We start from the raw sequence: 27,744 nt of genomic DNA on the forward strand, positions 1-27,744 counted from the left end.
ACATATTTGATGTTCAAACTGATAAACATTTTTTTTTGCAAATAATCATTAACTTTAGAATTTGATGCCAGCAACACGTGACAAAGAAGTTGGGAAAGGTGGCAATAGATACTGATAAAGTTGAGGAATGTTCATCAAACACTTATTCGAAACATCCCACAGGTGCGCAGGCTAATTGGGAACCGGTGGGTGGCATGATTGGGTATAAAAACAGCTTCCCAAAAAATGCTCAGTCTTTCACAAGAAAGGATGGAGCGAGGTACACCCCTTTGTCCACAACTGCGTGAGCAAATAGTCAAACAGTTTTAAGAACAACGTTTCTAAAAATGCAATAGCAAGACATTTAGGGATTTCTACTTCCACGGTCCATAATCTCATCAAAAGGTTCATAGAATCTGGAGAAATCACTCCACGTAAGCGGCATGGCTGGAAACCGACATTGAATGACCGTGACCTTCGATCCGTCAGACAGCACTGTATCAAAAACCGAAATTCAATCTCTAAAGGATATCCCCACATGGACTCAATATCACTTCAGAAAACCACTGTCACTAAATACAGTTTGTCGCTACATCTGTAAGTGCAAGTTAAAGCTCTACTATGCAAAGCGAAAGCCATTTATCAACAACATCCAGAAACGCCGCCGGCTTCTCTGGGCTTGAGATCATCTAAGATGGACTGATGCAAAGTGGAAAAGTGTTCTGTAGTCTGACGAGTCCATATTACAAATTTTTCTTGGAAATATTCGACATCGTGTCATCCGAACCAAAGGGGAAGCGAACCATCCAGACTGTTATCGTCGCAAAGTTCAAAAGCCAGCATCTGTGATGGTATGGGGGTGCATTAGTGCCCAAGGCATGGGTAACCTACACATCTGTGAAGGCACTATTAATGCTGAAAGATACATACAGGTTTTGGAACAACATATGCTGCCATCTAAGAGCCGTCTTTTTCATGGACGCCCCTGCTTATTTCAGCAAGACAATGCCAAGCCACATTCAGCACGTGTAACAACAGCGTGGCTTCTTAAAAAAAGAGTGCGGGAACTTTCCTGGCCCGCCTGCAGTCCAGACCATTCTTCCATCAAAAACGTGTGGCACATTATAAAGCGTAAAATAGGACAGCGGAGTCCCCGGACTGTTGAAAGACTGAAGCTCTACATAAAACAAGAATTGGAAAGAATTCTACTCTCAAAGCTTCAACAATTAGTTTCCTCAGTTCCCAAACGTTTATTGAGTGTTGTTAAAAGAAAAGATGATGTCACACAGTCGTGAACATGCCCTTTCCCAACTACTTTGGCACGTGTTGCAGCCATGAAATTCTAAGGTAATTATTATTTGCAAAAAAAAATAAAGTTTATGAGTTTGAAAATCAAATATCTTGTCTTTGGAGTGCATTCAATTGCATATGGGTTGAGAAGGATTTGCAAATCATTGTATTGAGTTTATATTTACATCTAACACAATTTCCCAACTCATACGGAAACGGGGTTTTTATGTTATTCAATCATCTGTCAGGATACAGACATATACTATTCTGTGGTCCGGATTTGTTATTGGATTTCTTTTCAAAATGTAGTAATCAAAATATTTCCACATTATTACTGGGGGATGTCAAAAATAAGGGTTTCCCATTTTTTCCCTGTAAAAGAAAATAATAATAATACAACTATAACAAAAAAACACTCAAATAGTGCAGACCTCCACTAGGGTCCAATTTCTGACATTTCTTGAAAGTTTAATCCAAATGTGACCTTCACTTTTTGACCTATCTATAGCAGAATGAAAGAAACAAAGTGAACCCTCTTGTTAGTCATCCACTATCTTTGTCTGCATAAGTGGAAGCAGGGCCACAAGCATACACAAAAAAGTTAAACCTTGTAACGTAAACACAAGGTAACATAGTAGAAATTATTCGGATCAGGACCAAAATCAAATCAGTTGTTTTTTATTCCACTTCGGACATTTACTGGAAGTTTAATGAAAATCCGCCCTTATTGTTTTGAGTTATTTTGATAACTAATTTCGCCTCCAAGCATTTGAAGTACTCGCTAGAATAAGAAGTCAGCAAAGCCTTTGAGGTTTAATCATAAAGTAGAATTTTGTGGACACTATCAACATGTTTTTTGATTATCTTTAACAATGTGTTAACATCTTTAACAGGTTCCAATATTGTTGAATGACTTGCAAAAACATTAAGCCTCCTGACTTTTGAAACATCCAATGTGATGGAGTGATAAGACAAAATATTGTTAATTCTCATATAAACTAAATTTACATTAACATTAAAAGAAGTCGCAACAAAATTACAAATAGCAGTCAGAATTTTGGCAGCAATGCACAATGTTCAATTCACTGGACACATGATTAATCCCGCTTTCCACAAAACAGAAATGTTAACGTTTATACTACTGCTTATTTTTGCTTTGTCCCTATAACGATGTTGTCCCTATATATAAATATATATAAATATATATATATATATATATATATATATATATATATATATATATATATATATATATATATATATATATATATATATATATATATATATATATATATATATATATATGGGCTTCACGGTGGAAGAGGGGTTAGTGCGTCTGCCTCACAATACGAAGTTCCTGCAGTCCTGGGTTCAAATCCAGGCTCGGGATCTTTCTGTGTGGAGTTTGCATGTTCTCCCCGTGAATGTGTGGGTTCCCTCCGGGTACTCCGGCTTCCTCCCACCTCCAAAGACATGCACCTGGGGATAGGTTGATTGGCAACACTAGATTGGCCCTAGTGTTTGAATGTGAGTGTGAATGTTGTCTGTCTATCTGTGTTGGCCCTGCGATGAGGTGGCGACTTGTCCAGGGTGTACCCCGGCTTTCCGCCTGATTGTAGCTGAGATAGGCGCCAGCGCCCCCCGCGACCCCACATATAGGAGATAACATCCACTGTTGTCACCACTGTGCCTGAAAGGGTTAAAATATGTTATATAATGACCTATACAGTGCTGTATTTGAAACAATACTCAATGTATTTAAGTTGTAGGAAGTATATTTTACCCAGTGTTGTGTACTACTAGAATAACATTGAATTGTTACAAAGTAAAAGTTTTTATATTTCGAGAAAAATTTTGGATTTTTTATTGGAAAAACTTAATTTGATGACAATAATGTCCTATTTTTACGAGGATAATGTCATAATATCCAGCCATTCATTTTCTACCCCTTATTCCCTTTGGGGTCGCGGGGGGCGCTGGCACCTATCTCAGCTAAAATCAGGCGGAAAGGCGGGGTACACCCTGGACAAGTCGCCACCTCATCGCAGGGCCAACACAGATAGACAGACAACATTCACACTCACATTCACACACTAGGGCCAATTTAGTGTTGCCAATCAACCTGTCCCCAGGTATAAATGTAATCTTGCATTAAGATGAGGCCTGTTGAAAAACTTTTCAAAAGACACTTTTTAATAAGTTGGACAAACATCGCAATAGTCAATTATAGGTATTGTCATATTAACATGATCATCAAAATCCACATTTAAACACATGAACACCGTGTGACTGTTCCCTCATCTAACCATTAGTGTTAATAAATAAATACTACATAATTAATTTAAGAAGGTATTTTAGATAATAACTGTTGCCTTTACGTGCATGTAAAAATGTTGAACTTCAATCATTGGAAGGACAAGCAACTACTTTTTTGTGTTGCATCATCATATCTAAGATGATTGGGAAATGGAGCAATTTCTTTCTACGATGGCCATGAGTACGACTACACACACACACTCACACACGCATGCACGCGCGCACACACACACACACACACATACACAAACACACGCACACACACACACTTCGCTTAACAGTTGCCATGACAACATTTAATACCCCTTCTTTCCAAAACACATTGCAGACTTTCTAAAAATACTGTCTTTTCTCACAGACAACAGCCTTCCTTGTGAATCCCTGCTCACTACATGGTAGGACTGTAGCGCTATAGTGACACACCATAAATTAACACAAAGCCAATTGTTATTTAGTTATTTCCTATGTCGTATTTAAAGCACTTGTTCACCAAGCATTGTTAGGTGACCTGATCGAAGCTCGGGCCAGCGTCTCCATTCGTCTCTAGACAAGTGCATGCTGTTGTGAAGCAACAGACACACTGTAGAGGAGACGCTCAGTGAGTTAGGACAGTGTCGGCAGTGTGCACGGAGAGACAAATTAAGGCCATGTCAGCCACTGATCCAACAGCCGAACAGACAGCCTGCTCATGGAGGATGACTTATGCATGCACAAACTGATAATTAAGCCCACAGGAATACATTGCATGAATTTGTCAAATTTTGGCAAATCCTTGTCTTTCTGTAACCTCCTCTGATGTGATATTGTGCAGTTGCATGAGTAAGTCGGTTTATGTGCGTCAAGTCGCCTTCATCGCCGCAGCTTAGGGCAATGAGCCATTAGGCGCATGGATCTTATATAATACCAGGGGATGGTCTGGAAACGATGTTGGGCATTGTGTGACTGATTTCAAATGGTCACAAGTGTGTCGTAAAACATCTGCGACAAAAAATGTGACAACACACCGACCCAAATCAGCTGTAAAATGTCCACAAGATCACTTTATTAAGCTTTAGGTATGAATACACACACACAGGTTATTAAACTGTAGTATGGAATCCAGTTTACAAAGAGTGATTGCTTGCATTATTAACTCTAACAATATGCATTTTTGGTCAAAGGATAACTGGGTGAAGTCATCACTGGTCAGTAGCAGCTGATAATAAAGATGAGGTAGACAGTGACACACCCATTATATACAACTGGATGTTACCAGGATAATACAACATGTGTCAGTGGTGCCTTGTAAAAAGATGATTGAAAATAGAGACAACCTGCATAGGGCAATTTGTAACAATGCTATGAAAGGAAACACTATATATACAACACCTCCACAGCCTGTTGAACAAATGGTACAACTGGAAAAACACAGACGATGCAGGAATTAAATACATGCCATAAATAATGCCTTCACAAAAACAGTTGTTTATTATTATGGCTTTTAGTCTGCATTGGTGTTGAACAGTACAGCGTCATACTGAGACGTGTCTCTAATATTTTGTTTGCCTTATTTAGCTACATTACAGTGGCAACATATGAGAAACACCTCCTGATATGGTGCAGTGCAGTTCTTTGCCACTGCAAATTAACCTGACTCTCGCCAGATCCTTGTAGTTCACTGAGCTCCACACAAAAATCTGGGCTCGAGGGCATTGCAAACTCCTTCAAGATAGCAAAAAATAATGAACCTATCAGAATCACCGGGCGGGATTTCATAGATGTGAGTAGCGCAGAAGCGAGAGTTTGATTTAAACAACAATGGTGGCACGCAGCGAGGAGTCGTGTGCTGACATTAATTCTGCTATTGCAACTGTTTTGTCGACATCGATCGTCTACTGACATTGCTGCGTTGTTTCAGTAAAAGTTCTCTAACTTTGCAATCAGTCGTTATCCAATATGTCCGCTGTTCTGTTTTGGATTTCCCAGCGTCGCTCTCATCAGCATCACGGGTTGATTTCAATGTGAATGTTTGAAGTAACATGTCATTCAAGATAACAGACAAGTGGTTTATCTAATCACATACAATGATTTTTTTACAAGGCCCCACCTTCTGAAATACATCTTTTGAGAAGTCCCAGATCCTTTTGTGGAGCTCAGCAAACTACACTGATCTGGTGAGAGTCAGGTTAACTGCAAATTATCACCAAGATAACAACTATATTGTTCAATTTATATCAATCAAAGCTGAGTAATATTATCTTTGTAAAGACGTGTTTAATACAGCTCGTGTTGGATATCATTAGATAAAACATGAGTTTTATAGTCGTCGTTATATATACATATACATATATATATATATATATATATATATATATATATATATATATATATATATATATATATATATATATATATATACATATATATATATATATATATATATTCCAGAATACAAAAATAAACTTTTTAAATGTAAACTCAGGATAAAGCGTTAATAACCACATATCAGCAACTTGGATTTACAGTTGTATGGTAATAATCAAAAACTTGGCACACTGTTGTTAAAATACGTGGCATTGGAAAGAAACATAATGATTATCATAATAATACACACAAAGAGGTCATAAAATAGGAGGTCTCCATGTCTAATTAAAAAACAAACCTCCTGTTCATGTATAAGCGCATTGGTCAGTTCTCTAATCTTACATTTGTCACAGCGAAAGCAATACTGAGATAAACAACTACAGTGTAACACCAAACATGAGTGTAAAAGTACATGTAAGTCCTCCAATATGCAATTTACATACATATAACAGTCTGATTTTTATAACAGTCAGATGAAGACGACTGAGATACTCACGGCCTTCACTGAGGGGAGCGTCACACACGGCTTGAAGTAAGGTTCACCATTGGCGCCATAACAGTCCGAGATTACTGCAGAAAGCTATCGGTGTATAACAGTTCTTGTCAGTAGTTATTATTAGTGTGGATCTATTGGAAAAATGCTCCCAGATTTTCATAAAACATATTAAAGATTAACATACACAAAACACTAATGAGTAAATCAATTAAATCTTCCTCACAAAGAAACACATTGCTTTGTCTCGAAAACTTGTTTTGGTCACAGTTTGACTCAGAGCTGCCCGTTTGGGCCACACTCACCCGTCTCACCTAAATTCTATATTCAGTGTTTGTGCGTTTCCTTTAAAATACATCACAAATATCCATATAGTCTGAAGATATAGCGCAAAGGCATTATGTACAGGTTGACTTTGATGCTTCGTCTTTGTTTTGCTAAGGTACAAAATAGGCGAGTTTTGACCCTGCTAGCTAAAGATCCACAGCCAAGAAAAGAAAACTCTGCCATTGGTGACCACACCGTACATTCGCCTTTGTTTTGTAACCCTCTAACGTACAGCAAATGTACAGCAGCGGAAAAAGCCACAATGCTGCAAGTTACAGAACCTTGTTCCATGGCAACCATGATGAGTGAGATGACAGCAACAGCTCAGCGGCTCTGGCGATGACGCTTCAGTCTGCCTTGTCCTCACCATTTTTAGCCCACCCCCGGCTCATGGCGGCCACCACGATGCCGTACATGTTGAGCCAGGCTTGACGCAGGGACGCTGTGTAGGCTTGGCCCAAATTGCACTGCAGCATGTAGAGGAGAGACTCCCCCACCACCTGAAACAAACATACGTGAGCATGCGGATACAGCAAAACTGCAATGTGGAATTGCTCTAAGGTAGTCGGTCCTACAGCGAATGACTGCGGGTTGACCCCCACGGCCTGATGCTTCCTCCCCAAGTTGAGAAGAAAGTCCTCCAGGGAGTGAAGATCGTCCAGGTGACTAACGGCTGCATCGATCACAAGCATCACCTAGAAATGTACGACCCATAAGTGAAGAAGGCACACGTTTTACTGAAATGATGATGTTGTGCCATAGCGGGGTCTATATGGACCTACAGTGGCTCAACTTCCTATTGCTAATGGTGTGTTCTTCTTTGGCAGCAAACTAGCGTGGATCAACAGATCCTCTGCTAGTTACACAACATATTGCCTCAAAAGCATTACTCAACAATCAATTTCACACAATTAAAAAGTTCTTGTTGGTCACTTAACTAATTGATATGCCCATTCCTATGTAAAATACACTTTGAGGGATGTGACGCTTACCTTGGTGACATGCTCTAGGAACTCTGGGCTGGAGAGGCAGTCTTGTGTCGTGCCACAATTTGTGTTGTAGTGGAAAAGAGTGAGGAGTGCTGGGTCCAGCTCGAACAGCCTAGCCAGGACACAAACTACACTATTGTACAGGTGTGACACACGTTGAAATCTACAAAACAAACATAGACAATGCTCCTACGCAAGTGTCGGATTTGGCAGCAATGCATTGTGGATGATTGCGGGCTGTCGCCAAGCAACTAGTCAAGCCGCCTCCGGTCCGGTGCACGGAAATATGTTGCTTGGATTACAAACAAGAAGCTAACTGTTGGACTTCGCTCGATTGTTACCTGGAAAACATGATGATGCCATGTGGAACTTTGTTCTTGCCCAGGCTCTCCCAGCTGCTTAGTATCAGCTCCTTGTCCTTTGCTGACAGCATCTCCATCCTCCTTTGAGGCTTTGAGTACTTTTTGAAGTGAAACCAGCTCCTCTACAGGACAAGGTGGCTCAGTTCTTGCAGATCCATAACAAGGGAGGAGGTCCTCGGAGGAAACTTCTGCACCTGCAAGACAAAGTGGAACATCAGAAGATTGCTGCAGCAAGATGGGGGGGTGCCTGAACACACACACATACCTTCCAAAAAAGGTCAGTCTTGGCTCTGAACTTGTGCTGCAACCAAGCTCAGGGGTCTGCTTTGTGTGAGAGTGTGCAAGTGTGTTTGTGTGCGTGCAGGCAGCAGCTTTGCCTCAAACTCTGGTGCACTTGCTCTCTGCTTTCCCCCCAGCCCACGGTGCAGCCAAGAGAGACAAGTTGTGCCACGCTCTCATGTATCACTGTGGCTGTTATCTGTCTCTCGCTCTATCTCTCTCTCCCCACATCCCCGATAGCCTCTCTCTCTCCTGTTATTATTCAAGCCGCTGAAGGAGAAAGAAAAATAGAGGGGTATCGCTCCTTGGTGCTGCTGCTCCAATCAGGGTGCGGGCTACAGCTCCTCCTGCAGGTGAGCTCAGGAATAAAACTTAATCATGCACACGTGCACGCTCTCAAACTCATTCAATTTTTTGTGGGTTTACAAATTATAATCTGGTAATATTTGCTTGCCACTGTGTTACATTATGTTCACTAAGGATCTGAATGTGTCACTTTTAGTAATTGTTATCCTAATATTTTCCTCTTTTCAATTATTTATTAGAATTTCTAGCATGCTGCTTCTCCCTTTGATATTATCTAACAGGTTGGGAATGTCCGGGTTTGTTTTCAGCTGCGCCCCAGCTAATCAGAGGTGCATCCCCGGGATATGCTGTTCCCATGACAACCCTTGAAGATGTAGCCCTTGAAGCTTTGCCATGTGACGTCTGAAATATAATTGAAAGGGTTGTGATGTGATTACATTGATAAGTAGTTATTTTCAATATAATTATGGTGTTAGATAATGCAAATATCCAATCATTTATTTCTTCCACCTGCTTGTCTTCATCAGAGTCGTGGGTAAACTGAAGCCAATCCCATCTGACTTTGAGGAGGAGGCTAGGTTCACCCTCGATTGGTGACTATGGCCAATCACAAGACAAACATACAATGATTCACACTCACATTCACACCTGTGGACAATTTTGTATCCAATTAACCAAACATGAATATACAGTATATGCAAGCCATAGTACCCAGTGAAAACCCAGACATGCACAGGACAAACATGCAAACTCTGCAAAAAGATGCCCCAAGGTAGATACAAACCCTTAATCTCCTGACTGTAAGGCACAGATGGTGTGCCATGGTGCACGTTTTGAGATTCAACTATTTTCGCACACAAAATACTGCAATTCTCAGGCAGATTTTCAATACCACTGAGATCCTATAGACACGCAAACTTCAGTTGCTTTCAGCAATGACACACTCGCCTAAAAAGAGTAACCACTCAATGTCTGCGTGATGTGCTTTTGATTATGATTGAATACATATTGAGACATTCTCATGTGGTTCTTACAGAAAAAGATCTGAAATTCCAAGCTGTCAGCTGTATAAGCAGAGCCTTCTAGTAGAGGCCAGTGTACAAGCGTACAGTAATTGATGTGGGTCTGTGGGCCCGCTGCAAAAACCACTGAGCTGGTCTGTGTGACTGTGCAAGGATTTATTTAGGTGGCAGTGCGGCTCTGGTGACTCGGAACTTTAACCCAGCAATGTAAGATAGGCCTGTGTGTCCTTGTAGTACTTGTTAAAAATGCATGAGTGCATTTTAACTTAAAAGTAAATGCTTCATAAGAAAGGTTGGATTATGTTTATGTGTGGAAGATTCTGAACAGGAGAATGGCTAAACCAGGCGCGTCTAAACTATTTCCACTGAGAGCAGCATTCAAAATAAAAAACATTAATGATTGACCAGAGACACTTTGATATTTCTTTATTTTTAAAACTTTGTAAAAAGGCTTAAAAATATGTTATATTAACAGTATATATCAGGACAAAATTATTATTAGTATCAATATTTTTTTGCTTTCAGTGACTTTTTGAGATATTTTTCATTTCTGCTGGGATTTTTTTGGTATAAATTTATTTGTGTGAAATCCCATTGGCCGCAAATAGCCCCAAAATGGCCCAGGGCCACACTTTGGACCCCCTCTGTTACAGAAAGAGTGAGCTAAAATAGTGTTTCCATTCAGTTTTTAAAATGTTTATTTTGGTAATCAGTTCACAATTCTACAAATCATGTTATTGTTTTCAGAATAATCTATTTCATCTATAAATTTCTAAAATATGACTTACAAATGTTTTTTTACACAGATACATACACTTTTCTATGTTTTCCAGTTGCAATTGTCTGGTTCAGATGTTTTGAGATTTCTTAATTCATAGTTACAATTGTTGGCGTATCACATTGTTGAAGTGGTTCGCTAGACATGAGTCATATTTGAATACAGTGTTGTTTTCTAGCTGAGAGGCCACAAAAACATTGTACCATCTGATCATGACAATCCTTCCCCCATGTTGTTCTGCTCCACATCTTATATTTTCTCCACCGTTGTCTACATTTTCCTACCTAAATCAGGCATGTTTGGTTAGAAAATGGCTGTATTGTAATTATATCAAATTTTTACTTGTCTACCATATTTTTTCTTATGCAGGGCAGGCCCAGGAAAAAAAATCATGTAATGTCACATGAGCAAACCACAAGGAGTCCTTGGCTCTCGAGTGAGCATGCTATTTATGATATTACCGGACACATTGGGATTACATTGTGTAGGGAAAAAACAACTGATTAAATTCTCACTCTGCATCACTTTCTTGGATAGCATTGTCATTTCTGTTGACATCTGGGGTGGTGTCATCCTCCAATGTAGATGAGATAGATGTTCCCTTCACCATTCCTCCCTTTTCTTCCACAAACTGCTCTTTTACGCCAGCTTTCTTCAGTTCGTTCTTGTATGTCTGCTCTGCTTGAGCTTTTGCATTTCTCTGACAAAAAAATCAAAAATATGTCTCTGTGGCAAATAGGAGGTGATGGGGCTGACATGTTGCTTACCTGTTTCACCTGTTCAAACAACAGGGGACGCTCTCTAACACGAGCATTTATGTCTCGTAGATCCCTCATATAATTGCTTGTCCTTTCCTGATCCGCTTCCCTGTGCATGAGAGACAAAAAGTTGTTCTGCACTCCAGTGTTGCAACACAGGAGGATTAATGGTCTTTATTTTACCGATGGTGCTTTAGTCTTTCCTCAAAGACTTCTCTCAAGCTTTTGTGAGGGTCCAGTAACTTGGAATGATGGGAAACTGTCTTCCTCATGGCCTCAGACTTAGTCCTGTACTTCTTCAACCAGTCTTCACTTGCCTGGTTCTTCCAATCCCTCATTTCCATGGACATCCTGGAAAGGTGGCATACATTATTTTAGGTAGAAACTCAATTGATCCTAAAGAAAAGTGTTGTAAATTATGGTCTGTATGACAGGCGGACAAACTAGTTTAAGTATGTAGACTACATATCTAGTTCATTACTTTACCTGAGGGCCAAGCAGCGTTTCCTTGTTGCATCCGTGATGTAAGTTGGAAGCGTGTCGGCAGACAAGGACGTCAGCACCCCACATGACTTACTTCGATTGAGATGACCAGAAACCTACCAAAAATAAATGTGTATTGTTTATAAGGTAGACATATACATTATATGAGGGGTGTTCAAAGTGCGACCCTGGGGCCATTTGCAACCCACAGCCTTTTTTTTTTTATTGGCCCGATTAGAACATTACACAAAAAAACAAGGTTTTAATTGACAAAGTAATATTAGTTAAGAATAATATTGATGAATCCATTAATTTTATTTGTATTATGTTAAAAAACTTCACTAGCACACATTTTGCTGAAGTGATTAACCGTCCAAACGGAGTGAAAGAAGCAGAAATTGTCTGGTCCCACAATTTGTGCATCAATTTGGGCCGGTGGTGGCTGTTTTTAAATTGTGCTATAAGTAATTAAACCTTGAATTCGAAGAAAGGAGATGTCTGGAGGAGGTTAGACTAAATAATATACACTCATTTGCTTTGTTACTCGTAACGCAAAGCTAAGACGTGGACATTTGTTCAGATGGTTTAGCATATATTGATTGACTAACTGGTTTTATTATATTTATCACAGAAAAAAGTGGCCACAGAATCCTTGAATTTTTTCTGTATATGACCCTCGCTAGAAAAGGTTTGGAAACCGCTGCATTACATGCACCATTTTAGCAGTTTAAAGCTAGAGGCCAATCTTAGTGTTTTAAATCAGGAGTTTTTAACCTTTTTGACATAATGCCCAACTTTTCCACCAGAGGAAACTAAACCCATATTCTTGATTTTAACCATATTCAATAATTTTATCGAACCTACTTACTGTTTAACAGGATATGCCTTGTTAAATTATATGAAAGCATGTGTTAATCACAAAGATTATAGATATATTATAAATATCCTGATTACAAAAACAATTACTCATCAAATATTCAGCAAAATAAATAAATAAATAATAATAATAATAATAATGGATTAGATTTATATCGTGCTTTTCTATTATTAGATACTCAAAGCGCTCACAGAGAAGTGGGAACCCATCATTCATTCACACCTGGTGGTGGTAAGCTACATCTGTAGCCACAGCTGCCCTGGGGTAGACTGACGGAAGCATGGCTGCCAGTTTGCGCCTACGGCCCCTTCAACCACCACCCATCATTCATTCATCATTCATTCACCAGTGTCAGCGGCACCGGGGGCAAGGGTGAAGTGTCCTGCCCAAGGACACAACGGCAGCGATTTGGATGTCAATAGGCGGGGAGCGAACCTGCAACCCTCAGGTTTCTGGCACGGCCGCTCTACCCACTACGGCATGCCGCCCCAAATGGGCTATACTTGTATAGCGCTTTTCTACCTTCAAGGTACTCAAAGTGCTTTGACACTATTTCCACATTCACCCATTCACACACACATTCACACACTGATGGTGGGAGCTGCCATGCAAGGCCCTAACCACAACACATCAGGAGCCAGGGTGAAGTGTATTGCTCGAAGACACAACGGACAAGACTAGGTTGGTAGAAGGTGGGGATCGAACCAGGAACCCTCAGGTTGCTGGCACGACCAATCTTCCAACTGTGCCACATCATAATGGACTCAAACGCTGCTAAAAAAAAAATACATGTAAATACAATTATGTACTGCTAAAATAAATACATTCTAACTAAATTAATAATAAATAATAAAAATATATATATATATCCATCCATCCATCCATCCATTTCTACCGCTTATTCCCTTTGGGTTCGCGGGGGGGCGCTGGTGCCTATCTCAGCTACAATCAGACGGAAGGCGGGGTACACCCTGGACAAGTCACTACCTTATCGCAGAAAAATATATATATTTCATAAATAATTTGTCAATAAAATGGACCACTTTATCACTTTAGTCATAATGTTTGCGCTTAAAAGACTTCTCCATGAGTTTTAATGATTTCTTCTGTTTGTCATTTGTTTTTATCATGCTTTTGCACCTTTCTAAATAAAGTAAAGTCTTCTGGATTGTCAGAATCTAACTTCTTCATGAGCTCACACTGATCATATCCATTAATTATGAAACAACATGTTTAACAAACACAATACTGTACAGGGACATTCTCATGGAAAGAGCTTTATTTAAAAACACTAAAAATAGAGGTGAGAAAACTGAATTATAATGTAAGAAGGGGGTGCACAATATGTGCATTGACTTGACAAAAACTCACTTGCCACAAAGATGGCTTGGTGACATGCTTGTGGCTACAAAACAACATAGGTTGTGGTTAGCTGTGGTGGTTACTAACAATAATGGTTAGAAAGTGTAAAAATATATTTCCCTGAGCAGCCAAGCCCATGTACCAACATTACCTAGTTCTATTTTATCTTTCTACAAAAGCTCCAAAAAAGCTGAGAAAAAAACATATTATGATGTGCATGTCATTTTAAGACAATATTGATGTTTCAAACTGATATATTGTATACGAAAATGCACACTCATTCTGAAAGTGATGCCTGCAGCACTCCAAGAGGGCAAACCAGTTTCTTGAAGCTCGAAAGGTGAAGCTATTCCCCATTATTGCTGTATATGCAGATTTGAATGGGAAGTGAGTTCAGCAACAAGACTGAAGTTTACCTGTGACTTTTCAGGGCTCTGTTTCTTCTGCCGGACAGGAAGGGCAGATGTCCTCAGGTAAAAGGGCTGACATCTGATCACATCTTTAACTGGTGATTTTCTCATCCTCTCTGTCTGCAGAGCTTTGTGCAGACGACTGAAATCTGGCACCTGATGGTTGATCTTTGGCTGGAAGCTCGGCTTCTCGTCCAGGAAACCAAGCTTTTCTCTTCTGGTCCGCTCTGCTATGCGAGATTTGGGTCTCTCGAAGGCTGGAGGCTTCTCTCGTTCACTGGTACTTTCTTGGACTTTCCTGCAACGGTCCTGATCTGCAAAAAAAAGGGCAAGTAGAAAATGTTGGCATTTTGTACTATACAATGTAAACATACAGCTATCTCTGCAGACACTGTTTACTTTTTTTAAACACAAATTAAATAAAATACAAAACATAAAACAAAGGTTAAACGCTCCTAAGCATACCACACCATGATGAAGCGGATGTTGGAATGGGCTTTAGAAGGTTTGGTCCTACTTTTAATCCATGTTTTACACATTATGGTTATATTTACACATATACCACCTTTCTATACACACCGATAAAAAAATAAATCACCATTCTAATTAAGTATTCAGATAGAAAGCTGTCACACCTTTCTCTTTGAGTAGTTTGGAGGCGGACTGTTGAATTTTGTCTAAAGTTGTCTTTTTTGCCTCCTGGGAGACTTGGGTCACCGTTGCAGCCAACTTGTCCTGTTTCTTCTCTTCTCTATCCTGGAAGCTAAAAGGTTTTTGCAAAGAGAGCAGAAAGGTTTTCCTTTGCTCAAGTCTTTGCTTCCTCTCTTTGTTCCTCTGTTCCATCATCTCCTGGTAGAGGGGATGTCTGACTTGACTGGGGATTGGAAGTGCACTGAACTTCTTCTTGCACTCAGCCTCCTCCGCTTCTTCTTTCCTCTGCTGCGTTGTTTTGAATGAAGCAGCACGTTCACACTGCTTTGTCTGGTAGGGAAGCAGTTGAGGGGGATGCTTCCGGTCTGATGAATATCCCAAAGCTGGAGCAGGTACCTCTAACAGCCTATAATTTTTTGATGTTCTATTAGCAGATGTCAGTTCATGTGTAGAGGCAAATCGCCTTAGTTCTCCAGGTCTAAGTAGAGACAAAAATATTTGCTAAATAACAACTGTACTTCAAAAAACAAGAACATTAAGAAGACGTACTTTGTTTGACAAGTTACTTCATTAGTACCCCTGGTCAGTCGGTCCACATCTGCTGAAAGAAGAGTGTTGCTATGAATCCTCCTCTCCAGCTCATCTTTGTGTCTCATTTCTGTCTCCTGCAACTGCTGTTGGACGGCTTCCCTCAGGTATTGCAGTCCCTGATTGACGATTCCTACTGATTCCAACCCATTGGCAAGCAAGACCTCTGGCACTGACATATTTGTAAATTGAATTGTCTGAAATGCATGGAGACAGTATATCAGTCATTAATTCTATCTCTTAGCGACCTTTCTATCCATTCATATATTACAACAAACTTCAGACAACCACACCCCCAGTCTGGGTATGATGTTACCATGGAAACCAAACATCAGTCCACGGTCCACTTAGCTACGTATATAATGGACATTAACTTAATGTGACTACAGCGATCATTTCAGTTTATCTGCAAGTATTTGCAAACCATCATCTTATTATGAGCAGCTAACAGATATCAATAAGCAACAACAGGTGCTGACCTGATGGAAGTTGAATTGCATCTAAGTTGGTTCTCAGCGTCCAGGCGTCGTCCTAATTCTTAAATCTTTCTCAATAAAGTACAATACATTTGGGGAGTTCATTCGAGGAGCAAAAGTTCAGAAAGTTTTTTCAAAAATGCCAAAAATGACGACGTAAGTCGACTGTTTAGATCGCATGAGCACTCTTGGTGGTCAAAGGCGGAAGCGCGAGCTGCGACACCCGAGCATTCTGATTGGCTGCAATGCCGGAAGAGAATCCGCCGCTGCTGAAGTTGTCAACACAACATGGCTGAAACGCCTAAGCGACAGGACTACTGTCTCTAGACAGGGTCAAGGAGAAAACAGTCGGTAAATTATAAGCAAGTGATTAAGCTTCAAAAAGGGGCATGTCTATCATATTTTAAGACGAGACTCGTTTAATTTAAAGACCGAATTATGTTAAACATTACAAGGGCACGTATCGCCCTGAACGGGGTTGGACGGTGTTTATTTGCCGAAAAGCACCGAATTGCTGTAAAAATAATCAGCCGAGGGCGAGTGTGTGCAACACATGCCAACGATAGTGGTAAAAATGAGGTTTATGATATTATAATATCAGGAGGAGGGATGGTTGGCTCTGCAATGGCATGCTCAGTAGGTAAGTCACCGCATTGTCAATATAAAATAAACCGAAATGTGTAATTTACCTTTTCCCTGGCAGGTATGGATCCCAACTTGATGGGTAAGAAGGTCCTTCTTCTTGAAGCAGGCAACAAGAAAGTGATGGATAAAGTTCCTGACAGCTACAGCACCAGAGTCAGCTCCATAAGTCCAGGCTCTGCTACACTCCTCAATGGTAGTACAATTTTTAAAAACTTTTTTTTTTGCCTATCGTTCACAATCCTTATGAGACACAGGAAGACAAAAGTTGGGGGGTTTTTGCATTCTGAAGTGAGAAGTAATTTATATATATTGAGCGCTTTTCCCTTGTGATTCAAAGTGCTTTTACATAGTGAAACCCAATATCTAAGTTACATTTAAAGGCCTACTGAAACCCACTACTACCCACCACGCAGTCTGATAGTTTATATATCAATGATGAAATATTAACATTGCAACACATGCCAATACGGCCTTTTTAGTTTACTAAATTACAATTTTAAATTTCCCGGGAGTTTCGTCTTCGAAACGTCGTGTAATGATGACTTGTACGCAAGACGTCACGGGTTTTTACGAAGTATGAGCGCTGCGCACACACAAAGCTAAATGTCGTCTGCTTTAATGGCATAATTATACAGTTTTTTGGACATCTGTGTTGCTGAATCGTTTGCAATTTGTTCAATTAATATTGGAGAAGTCACAGTAGAAAGATGGAGTTGGGAAGCTTTAGCCTTTAGCCACACAAACACATGGTGATTCCTTGTTTAAAATTCCTGGAGGTGAAACTTTCCTATGGATCAGAGCGCGGTCAAGAGAACATGGATCCCGACCACATGTCAACCAGCAGGTTTCGGTGGGAAAATTGTGGGTAAAAAGTCAGTTCTTACCGGAGAAAAGCTGAGCTTGTGCTGTCCATAGCTGCCGTCGACTCCCCTGAGACACGTCAACACACCCGTGGAGACACCCTTTCCGACTATCAGGTAATATAAAACTCACTAAAACACTAGCAACACAATAGAAAGATAAGGGATTTCCCAGAATTAACCTAGTAAATGTGTCTAAAAACATCCGAATCCGTCCCAATGCAATCACGTTTTTTTAAACTTTTTTTTTATTCTAGTCCGTCGCTATCAATATCCTCAAACACGAATCCTTCATCCTCGCACGAATTAATGGGGAAACTGTCGTTTTATCGGTCCGAATAGCACTTTTTGTTGGCGGCTCCCTTTAAAAAAATGTGACTATCTGAGGAGCCATCAAACAAGTGATGTCGTCTGCGACTTCCGGTAGAGGCAGGGCATTTCTCTTAGCACCAAAAGTTGCGAACTTTATCGTGGATGTTCTCTACTAAATCCTTTAAAAATCCAAAAATATGGCAATATTGCAAAATGATCAAGTATGACACATAGAATGGACCTGCTATCCCCGTTTAAAGAAGAAAATCTAATTTCAGTAGGTCTTTAAACCAGTGTGGGTGGCACTGGGAGCAGGTGGGTAAAGTGTCTTGCCCAAGGACACAACGGCAGAGACTAGGGTGGCTGAAGCGGGGATCGAACCTGGAACCCTCAAGTTGCTGGCACGGCCACTCTACCAACCTAACTATACCAAGAGATAGATAGATAGATATAGTACTTTATTGATTCCTTCAGAAGAGTTCCATCTTCTTCCGCTTATCCGAGGTCGGGTCGCGGGGGCAACAGCCCAAGCAGGGAAACCCAGACTTCCCTCTCCCCAGCCACTTCGTCTAGCTCTTCCCCGGGGATCCCGAGGCGTTCCCAGGCCAGCATGGAGACATAGTCTTCCCAACGTGTCCTGGGTGTTCCCCGTGGCCTCCTACCGGTTGGACGTGCCCTAAACACCTCCCTAGGGAGGCGTTCGGGTGGCATCCTGACCAGATGCCCGAACCACCTCATCTGGCTCCTCTCGATGTGAAGGAGCAGCGGCTTTACTTTGAGTTCCTCCCGGATGGCAGAGCTTCTCACCCTATCTCTAAGGGAGAGCCCCGCCACACGGCGGGGGAAACTCATTTCGGCCGCTTGTACCCGTGATCTTATCCTTTCGGTCATGACCCAAATCTCATGACCATAGGTGAGGATGGGAACGTAGATCGACCGGTAAATTGAGAGCTTTGCCTCCCGGCTCAGCTCCTTCTTCACCACAACGGATCGGTACAACGTCCGCATTACAGAAGAGTTCCCTCAGGAAAATTAAAATGATGTAAAATCGGCTTGTTCTTGGTGGCTATCAATGCAGCTAATGTGAGCAATCAATTCTACCTCCAAATCCTTTTAAAATGCATTCAAAAACCGTAAAAAATATTTCATTTATGTTCCGTAACCTGTATAATAGCCAAACTTTAGCGACATTGTTATTGCAAGAGTGAACACGGAGGAACTCTTTTTCTAGCATAGTAACACATCGGCGCGCTACAATAACCGAAAAAGCCAACTACTCTAACCGATAAGCAAGCTTCTACGTCAGCAGGAAATGCGCTTCTGTTTGTAATGCATCAAGACTGTGACAGGACACCAATCTGTACTTACTGAAAAACATGAACAATCATATTACAGCATCTCTAAATTGTTATTTAATGTTTAGTTTGTACACATCTAGCCAGACATGTCATAATACACGCATGACGTGCTGCATGTATCATGAACAGTTATTATAGGGGAACATTATCACAATTTCAGAAGGGTAAAACCAATAAAAATCAGTTGTCAGTGTCTTATTTTATTTTTCGAAGTTTTTTTCAAAATTTTACCCGTCCCGGAATATGCCTAAAATAAGCTTTAAAGTGCTCAATTTTCGCTATCTGCGAAGCCACTGTCCATTTCCCTGTGACGTCACTTAGCGATTCCAATACAAACAAATGGTGGATAGCACAGCAAGATATAGCGACATTAGCTCGGATTCAGACTCGGATTTCAGCGGCTTAAGCGATTCAACAGATTACGCATGTATTGAAACAGATGGTTGGAGTATGGAAGCAGATAGCGAAAACGAAATTGAAGAAGAAACTGAAGCTATTGAGCGAATAGCTATTGACGCTATTCGGCCATGCATGTCTGCGTTAGCATCGCCGGTAAAATGTGCGGACCAACCAACTAGATCAACTTAAATCCGTGGATTGGTAAGTGTTTGTTTGGCATTAAATGTGGGTGGAAGAAAACGCTGGATACAAATACAACTACAAATGTACAGAGCTAGCCTAAATAGCATGTTAGCATCGATTAGCTGGCAGTCATGCCGCGACCAAATATGTCTGATTAGCACATAAGTCAATAACATCAACAACACGCACCTTTGTGATTTCGTTGACTTTATCGTTGGCAATGCATCTGCTTTGAGTGTCGCAGGATATCCACACATTCTTGTCATCTCTGTGCCATCTCTGTCATAGCATCGCCGGTAAAAACCAAACGAGGGACTTTCGCATCTCTTGACAATGGAGCAACTTCAATCCGTCGATTGCCAAGTGTTTGTTTGGCATTAAATGTGGATGGAGGGAAAGGCTGGATGTAAATATAACTACAAATGAGACATAATGATGCAATATGTACATACAGCTAGCCTAAATAGCATGTTAGCATCGATTAGCATGCCGTGCTAATCGATGCACATTCTACGTAAATCAACTTGAATCCGTCCCTGATCGTGTTGTTACACCCTCCGACAACACACCGACGAGGCATGATGTCTCCAAGGTACCGGAAAACAGTTGAAAAAACGGAAAATAACAGAGCTGATTTGACTTGCTGCGTGTAATGTGGTGGAAAAAATGGCGTTGACTACCTAGGTGACGTCACGTTCTGACGTCATCGCTCCAAGAGCGATAAATTGAAAGGCGTTTAATTCGCCAAAATTTACCCATTTAGAGTTCGGAAATCGGTTAAAAAAATATATGGTCTTTTTTCTGCAACATCAAGGTATATATTGACGCTTACGTAGGTCTGGTGATAATGTTCCCCTTTAAAGTGTGGCTCACTCGATGAACAGTTAGTTGTCTGTTTGGTCCAGCCAGCCGGGGACGTTTTTTCCAGTTTTAATTTGGGTAAGCATTCCATTTATATGTAAATACCATGGTTGCAAATTTCACATTTTGCAGCTCCGAGTCACTTTCACTTCACTCTCTCGGCTTCCGTCTGCTCCAATGTTTTACGCTTCCTTCATGCTCGCTTCTACAAGCAGTAGTTCAACCTCCATATATTCAGATTAAGAAAATATAATGTTCATCCATCCATCCATCCATCCATCATCTTCCGCTTATCCGAGGTCGGGTCGCGGGGGCAGCAGCCTAAGCAGGGAAGCCCAGACTTCCCTATCTCCAGCCACTTCGCATTTGTTCAAAAATAGTCGTCTACAATGATTACGAAGTCTGTCAAAATTATAACACGCACACCTTTGTTTCCAGAAGTAGAAACACACATTGGTTGTCAGAAGTCTGAAGCGCTCTGCTATCCATCCATCCATTTTTTACCGCTTATTCCCTTGTGGGGCGCTCTGCTATGGAAACAGAAATACATTTGCCAGGGAATTAGTTCCGGCAATTATTAAAATGTCAAAAATATTGTACATATTACATATTGTTATGAATGTGTATTTTGCTATATATTATCTATATACTCTATACTTGCAGCGTGTGTATGAAAAGTTGATTGAGGGTTTTAAAGATGTTTTAGAAGGCTTTCAAGGCTACAATGGTGACTCTCATTAGCCACATCTTACTAGCGTTTTTTATTATCTTTAAAATTCCCTTTGACTTAGTAAAGTACCAGTGGAGTGGAAAAACAAGTTGCCTCTACATAAAGTATTTCTGATTTTGATTGAAGCCATTATCATATATGTCTGATTTATGACACCGAAAGACTTCTAAAGTTTGCGAATAAATAGATACGAACAAAATAGTATCAATGTAACAGAGATTCCCGAGCCATTTTGACACATAATGAGTAAGCTAGTCATGTGATCGTATAACGTTGCGCTATTAACCAAAGATCCCTTCCCGATCAACAACAATGCTAATCAAGCAGACTTTGTGAGATCCAACAAATATTACTTTTGGAAAAATTATGATCCAGGACCTTATATTTTTGAGCCCAAACACACAGAGGATGGGCACTAAGTTTTAGAAGCCGAGTGATGGATGCAGGTTCATTGTGACACTAGCATCCACAGTATTGCCAGGTACTAAACATATAAACTAACAAAAAAAAACTGAATAAAACAAACACTTCATGTAATATTTCCACTATCGCTGGGATGCCGACCGACGAGACACTCACACAAATCCGTTCAGATGAAAATTCAATTGCAATCCTCACTGAGGTTTAAAAAAAGTTACTGCAGGAAGTGTTTTGTGGGGTCTATTTCACCATCTCGAGGATGTGAAAGTCGACCAGCCTGTCAGACAATGGCCACATTGGTCTACTACTAGGTGAGAGCTGCATTAATTATAATCAGAGTCAGAATCAGAAATACTTTATTAATCCCCAAAGGATTAATAAAGGAGTATCATAACTTTGGAAATGGTGATACCCCTGACAAGCACTAGGTCTATCGTATTACCGTTGCGATGTGTTGGTTCATTTATTATTTGTGTAGACCACAGCTATCAATTATAGTCTGGAGCGCCACGCACAGTGGGTCTGATGGGGTATTCATATGGATATTAAAGTCCTCCATTATAATTATATTATCGGCGTGCGTCACTAGATCAGCAGCGAACTCTGAGAATTCATTGATAAAGTCCTAATAGGGTCCTGGGGGGCGGTAGATAACAGCCAGGTATAGAGGGAGCGGTGTGACAGACCTCATAGTAAGTACCTCAAACGATTTATATTTATTATTTATGTTAGGACTAAGGTTAAAGTTTTCATTGTATATTAGTGCGACCCCCCCACCCCCTTTAAGGGGACGGGCAGTATGCGCATTCGTATAGTTAGGAGGAGATGCCTCATTTAGTGCAAAAAAGTCGTTTGGTCTAAGCCAGGTTTCGCTTAGACCGATGACGTTGAGATTGTTGTCTCTAATGACCTCATTAACTAACAACATTTTGGGAGACAATGATCTTATGTTTAAAAAGCCTATATTATAGGTAGTGGGCTGTTTTAAGGAGTTTCATATCCATAGTAATAATATTAATCATGTTAAAATAATTACGACCGTAACTAGGAATTGATATGACGGGAATTTTCTGATTGTTTGCTTGGTGCAGTGATAAAGTGAACGCATCATAATTTGCCACCTCAGTAGAACGCATGTCCAACTCTGACACAGTCATACCAGAAAAAACTTGTTCTAACTTAACTGACTCCTTACCCAGACCAGTAGGCTCGTGTCTTCCATTTAGATCCGGCTTCAAGATGGAAGGAAGTGGTGTTCTGTGGGGATTAGCCTTTTGCTTTGTTGTTAGCCCCGCTCGGCATCTGCGTTTCTGCTTTTGATCACACCCTTCTGGTACTATACTCCGCTGCTTCACAGGCCGCTAATCACATCAGTATGATGATTCTATGTGTCTACATTAAAACATTCTTCTTCATACTGAATTAATATTTGCTCATTTTAAACTTATGCAGAGAGGGAAATCACAACTAAGTGAATTTACCCAAACTGTATTTATTAAATACTCTTCATTCTCTCGCGGGTGACTTTTTAAATGAAAAAAACAAATTAGTAGTGCTGCTACCTTTTGTAGCAACACTTCTGCTGCATACTTTGCATATTGCTGTTGTCTGCTGAAGATATTCCCGCTTGGAGCCAAACCACCGCCAGATGATGGACCCCCTGCTGTTTTTTTGGACATTGGTTGTTCTTCCTCCATTTGTGATCAGTTTTGCACCTTCTCTCTCTTGTAATGTCACTCGCACCACTCCGCTTGCACGACCTGCCTCAGCTAACCTTTGCCATGCTGCTACCTCCCTGCTCGACGAGGGGGTATGAGGCTACACGCGCGACAGTGTATGACCTATTTCAGAAGGTGGGATTGTTTTAAGCCCGCATGCCTCCTCTTTTTTTTAGGAAAGTCCCTATTACATCAATATCGTTAGGGAAGGAGGTAGACTCGACAACTCCACTTAGACACAATATATGATTATACAAAAGTGCAAATATGTTGACACTTGGTGCTATCGCCCAGTCTCTGCTTTGTCTGGTCCGGGAACCCAATATTCGGCCTTGGCAGTCAGCAAGCCGAGTCTGGACACAACACTTACAAAAACAACTGGCAATCTTTTGGATACGAAAATGCCACTTCAGCACAATTGACAATAATTTATATCAACGGCCCTTAAGCATAAAGTTATATATACATAATTATTCTAACACGTATATATATATATATATGTATATATATATATATATATATATATATATATATATATATATATATATATATATATATATAAGAAATACTTGACTTTCAGTGAATTCTAGCTATACAAATATATATATATATATATATATATATATATATATATATATATATATATAAATATATATATATATATATATATATATATATATATCTCTATCCGCCCGATTGTAGCTGAGATAGGCGCCAGCGCCTCCCGCGACCCCAAGAGGGAATGAGCGATAGAAAATGGATGGATGGATATATTTATTTTATTATACAGTATATATTAGGGGTGTGGGAAAAAATCGATTTGAATCGAATCGAATTCGTTGTACGATTCAGAATCTATTTTCATTTTTAAAAAATCTATTTTTTTTATTTTTTTTTTACATTTTATTTATTTATTTATTTTTTTATCAATCCAACAAACCACTACACAGCAATACCATAACAATGCAATCCAATTCCAAAAGCAAACCTGACCCAGCAACACTCAGAACTGCAATAAACAGAGCAATTGAGAGGAGACAAACACGACACAGAACAAACCAAAAGTAATGAAACAAAAATGAATATTATCAACAACAGTAACAATATTAATTATAATTTCAGCATAGCAGTGATTAAAAATCCCTCATTGACATTATTATTAGACATTTATTTAAAAAAAAAAATAGTGTCACGGTGGCTTACACTTGCATCGCATCTCATAAGCTTGACAACACACTGTGTCCAATATTTTCACAACGATAAAATAAGTCATATTTTTGGTTCGTTTAATAGTTAAAAAAATATTAAATTATTGCAATCAGTTGATGAAATATTGTCCTTTACAATTATAAAAGCTTTTAAAAGAAAAAATCTACTACTCATCTTGCATGTCAGCAAGAAATCCTATGTATTGAATGAATATGGAATCATTTTGAATCGGAAAAATACCGTTTTTGAATCGAGAATCGAATCGAATCGAAAAAAATCTATATATTATCGAATCGTGACCCCAAGAATCGATATTGAATCGAATCGTGGGACACCCAAAGATTCGCAGCCCTAGTATATATATAAATAAGAGAAATACTTGAATTTCAGTGTTCATTTATGTACACGTATACACACACACATAACACGCATCTACTCATTGTTGAGTTAAGGGTTGAATTGTCCATCCTGGTTCCATTCTCTGTCACTATTTTTCTAACCATGCTGAACACCCTCTCTGATGATGCATTGCTGTGTGGCACGCACAAAAGTGCTTTCATCAAATGCACTACAGTCTGGAATCTTCCATCTCTTCCTAGCATGGCCCAAAACCGGTCAATCTTTGCTTCCTGAGGAAGATCTTCACTGCCAAGCAATTGGTAGTCCACTACTTCTTCCCGGAGGCTATCCGGGTCCAAGCTGTTTCTTCATCTTACTCGTCGTCGGCGTCCCCATGGCTGTATCTTCCTCGTTCTTCTGCACTCTCTATAAGCCGTAGATGTTATTGTCACATATGCATGTACAGTAGATGGCAGTATTGTCCTCTTAAAGAGTGTCACAACATTGCTGTTTACGGCAGACGAACTGCTTTACGGTAGACGAAAACGTGACTGCTGTTGTTGTGTGTTGTTACCGCGCTTGGAGGACGTTAATGAAACTGCCTAACAATAAACCCACATAAGAACCCATCTTACTCGTCGTCGGCGTCGCTATGGCTGTATCTTCCTCGTTCTTCTGCACTCTCTAAAAGCTGTAGATGTTATTGTCACATATGCATGTACAGTAGATGGCAGTATTGTCCTGTTAAAGAGTGTCACAACATTGCTGTTTACGGTAGATGAACTGCTTTACGGGAGACAAAAACGTGACTGCTGTTGTTGTGTGTTGTTACCGCCCTTGGAGGACGTTAATGAAACTGCCTAACAATAAACCCACATAAGAAACCAAGAACTCGCCCTCGATCATTCTACTGTTATAACGTCATTGAGCAGGCTTGCTGTTTATATTGTGGTAAAAGTGGACGTGAAAACAGGCTGTCGACACGTCACTCAGGTCAGCATGGAGCTGGAGGGGGCGTGGCCTCTAGCGCCGCCTAAATTTCGGGAAATTTTCGGGAGGAAATTTGTCCCGGGAGGTTTTCGGAAGAGGCTCTGAATTTTGGGAGTCTCCCGGAAATACCGGGAGGGTTGGCAAGTATGTATTATTGTACAATGTAACACAGGCCATATACCAGTAAAAGTGAGTTGACTCTCCAATAACAGATATAAGATGAAGTGGAACCTGGATTTACGAACTTAATTTGTTCTTGAGCATGGTTGGCAAACCGAAAAGTTCGTATAGTGAAGCAGAGTGCCTCATAAAAATCAATGTAAACATTAATAATTGGTTCACGGTATTAAAATTTCTTATCACAGTTAATGTGACCAAAATGATCACTGTTATAATTATTATCGCTCAAAATGTCAAAATCTTACACAAAAAAGTACTTATACTAAAATCTTTTAACCAAGTTTTGTTAAAAAAAATAACACATTCAAAATGATTACCTTTATAGAACAAACATCATTGTAGATCATAGAAACTGAGTTTCATGTATCTCAAGTAGAAATGTAATGTTCATATGAAAGCAACACAAGCGTTATAAACTAACTAATATGGCACTAACAAAATAACATAAAAAATAAATATTCATGTAAAAAGTATGCAGATGGGCGCCTTATTGGATATAAGAGACAAACAATAAAACAAATGTAAGAATTTTGCAAAAGGGCACCCGATGGCCATAAGACGTAACTGTACTTTTTGTCTATATAGATAAAATAGTGTGAGATGTAATCTTACACGTAGGGCTGCACAATTATGGCCAAAATAATAATCACAATCATTCATTATGTTATGTAAAACAGTGTTGGGGTGGGGTGGGAACATGACGGCATCATGTAATTTGTAATGTCTAATAAGAAGGCTTTAGATAAACATTATCCATATATTAAAAGACAAACATTTGTGTTTTTGTTAATTAATAGTATCAACATGTCAGCTTTTTGTCATTACATGATGCCTTTATCTCTTTTTGCATTGTGATAGAGGGAAGTATTTTTATAAGTTATGTACATTACCATGTACTAAATGAAAGTACATGTACATGCTGTATAGGGACAAGTCCATTAAAAGTTTGAGCAGAATTAACTATACACAATAAAACATTGCCAAAATGTAATAACTTTGTGAAATGAAAAACAAACACAAGTAATAAAATAAATAAATATTGAGTTTACTTTTTGATATCAATATAAAACACAAAGCAGTTTGGCCAATGAAGATGAAAGGCCTACTGAAATGCGATTTTCCTATTTAAACGGGGATAGCATTTCCGTTGTATGTGTCATACTTGATCATTTCCGCGAAATTGCCATATTTTTGCTGAAAGGATTTAGTAGAGAACATCGACGATAAAGTTCGCACCTTTTGGTTCTGATAAAAAAGCCTTGCCTGTACCGGAAGTAGCAGACGATATGCATGTGACGTCACGGGTTGTGGAGCTCCTCACATCTGAACATTGTTTACAATCATAGCCACCAGCAGCGAGAGCGATTTGGACCAAGAAAGCAACAATTTCCCCATTAATTTGAGCGAGGATGAACGATTTGTGGATGAGGAAAGTGAGAGTGAAGGACTAG

General features: G+C 39.8%; 3 protein-coding genes across 3 annotated transcripts in view; 1 reads left to right on the forward strand and 2 right to left on the reverse strand.

The window, feature by feature from the left end:
* Positions 1 to 6,013: 6,013 nt before the first annotated feature.
* Positions 6,014 to 8,598, reverse strand: ngb (neuroglobin). Its single transcript, XM_061895322.1, has 5 exons — positions 8,365 to 8,598; positions 8,079 to 8,293; positions 7,741 to 7,849; positions 7,324 to 7,443; positions 6,014 to 7,248 (listed from the first exon to the last, which is right to left on the reverse strand). The coding sequence occupies exons 2-5, from the start codon at positions 8,174 to 8,176 to the stop codon at positions 7,096 to 7,098; spliced, it is 480 nt and encodes a 159-aa protein (XP_061751306.1). The 5' UTR covers positions 8,177 to 8,293; positions 8,365 to 8,598; the 3' UTR covers positions 6,014 to 7,095.
* Positions 8,599 to 10,196: 1,598 nt separating this feature from the next.
* On the reverse strand, positions 10,197 to 16,350 carry fam161b (FAM161 centrosomal protein B). The gene is made up of 8 exons (XM_061895319.1): positions 16,093 to 16,350; positions 15,575 to 15,810; positions 15,010 to 15,503; positions 14,381 to 14,688; positions 11,729 to 11,841; positions 11,426 to 11,593; positions 11,252 to 11,351; positions 10,197 to 11,184 (listed from the first exon to the last, which is right to left on the reverse strand). Exons 1-8 carry the CDS (start codon positions 16,111 to 16,113, stop codon positions 10,996 to 10,998), a joined length of 1,629 nt encoding a protein of 542 aa, XP_061751303.1. The 5' UTR covers positions 16,114 to 16,350; the 3' UTR covers positions 10,197 to 10,995.
* Positions 16,328 to 27,744, forward strand: part of coq6 (coenzyme Q6 monooxygenase) — a 42,325-nt gene continuing 30,908 nt past the window's right edge. Inside the window, exons 1-2 of the mRNA XM_061895321.1 lie at positions 16,328 to 16,729; positions 16,793 to 16,927. Coding sequence (XP_061751305.1) covers positions 16,528 to 16,729; positions 16,793 to 16,927 — 337 coding nt within the window. The 5' untranslated portion in view covers positions 16,328 to 16,527. The remainder of the gene's footprint in view (positions 16,730 to 16,792; positions 16,928 to 27,744) is intronic.

Source organism: Nerophis ophidion, linkage group LG03 (assembly GCF_033978795.1).
Source record: "Nerophis ophidion isolate RoL-2023_Sa linkage group LG03, RoL_Noph_v1.0, whole genome shotgun sequence".
Lineage (NCBI taxonomy): Eukaryota > Metazoa > Chordata > Actinopteri > Syngnathiformes > Syngnathidae > Nerophis > Nerophis ophidion.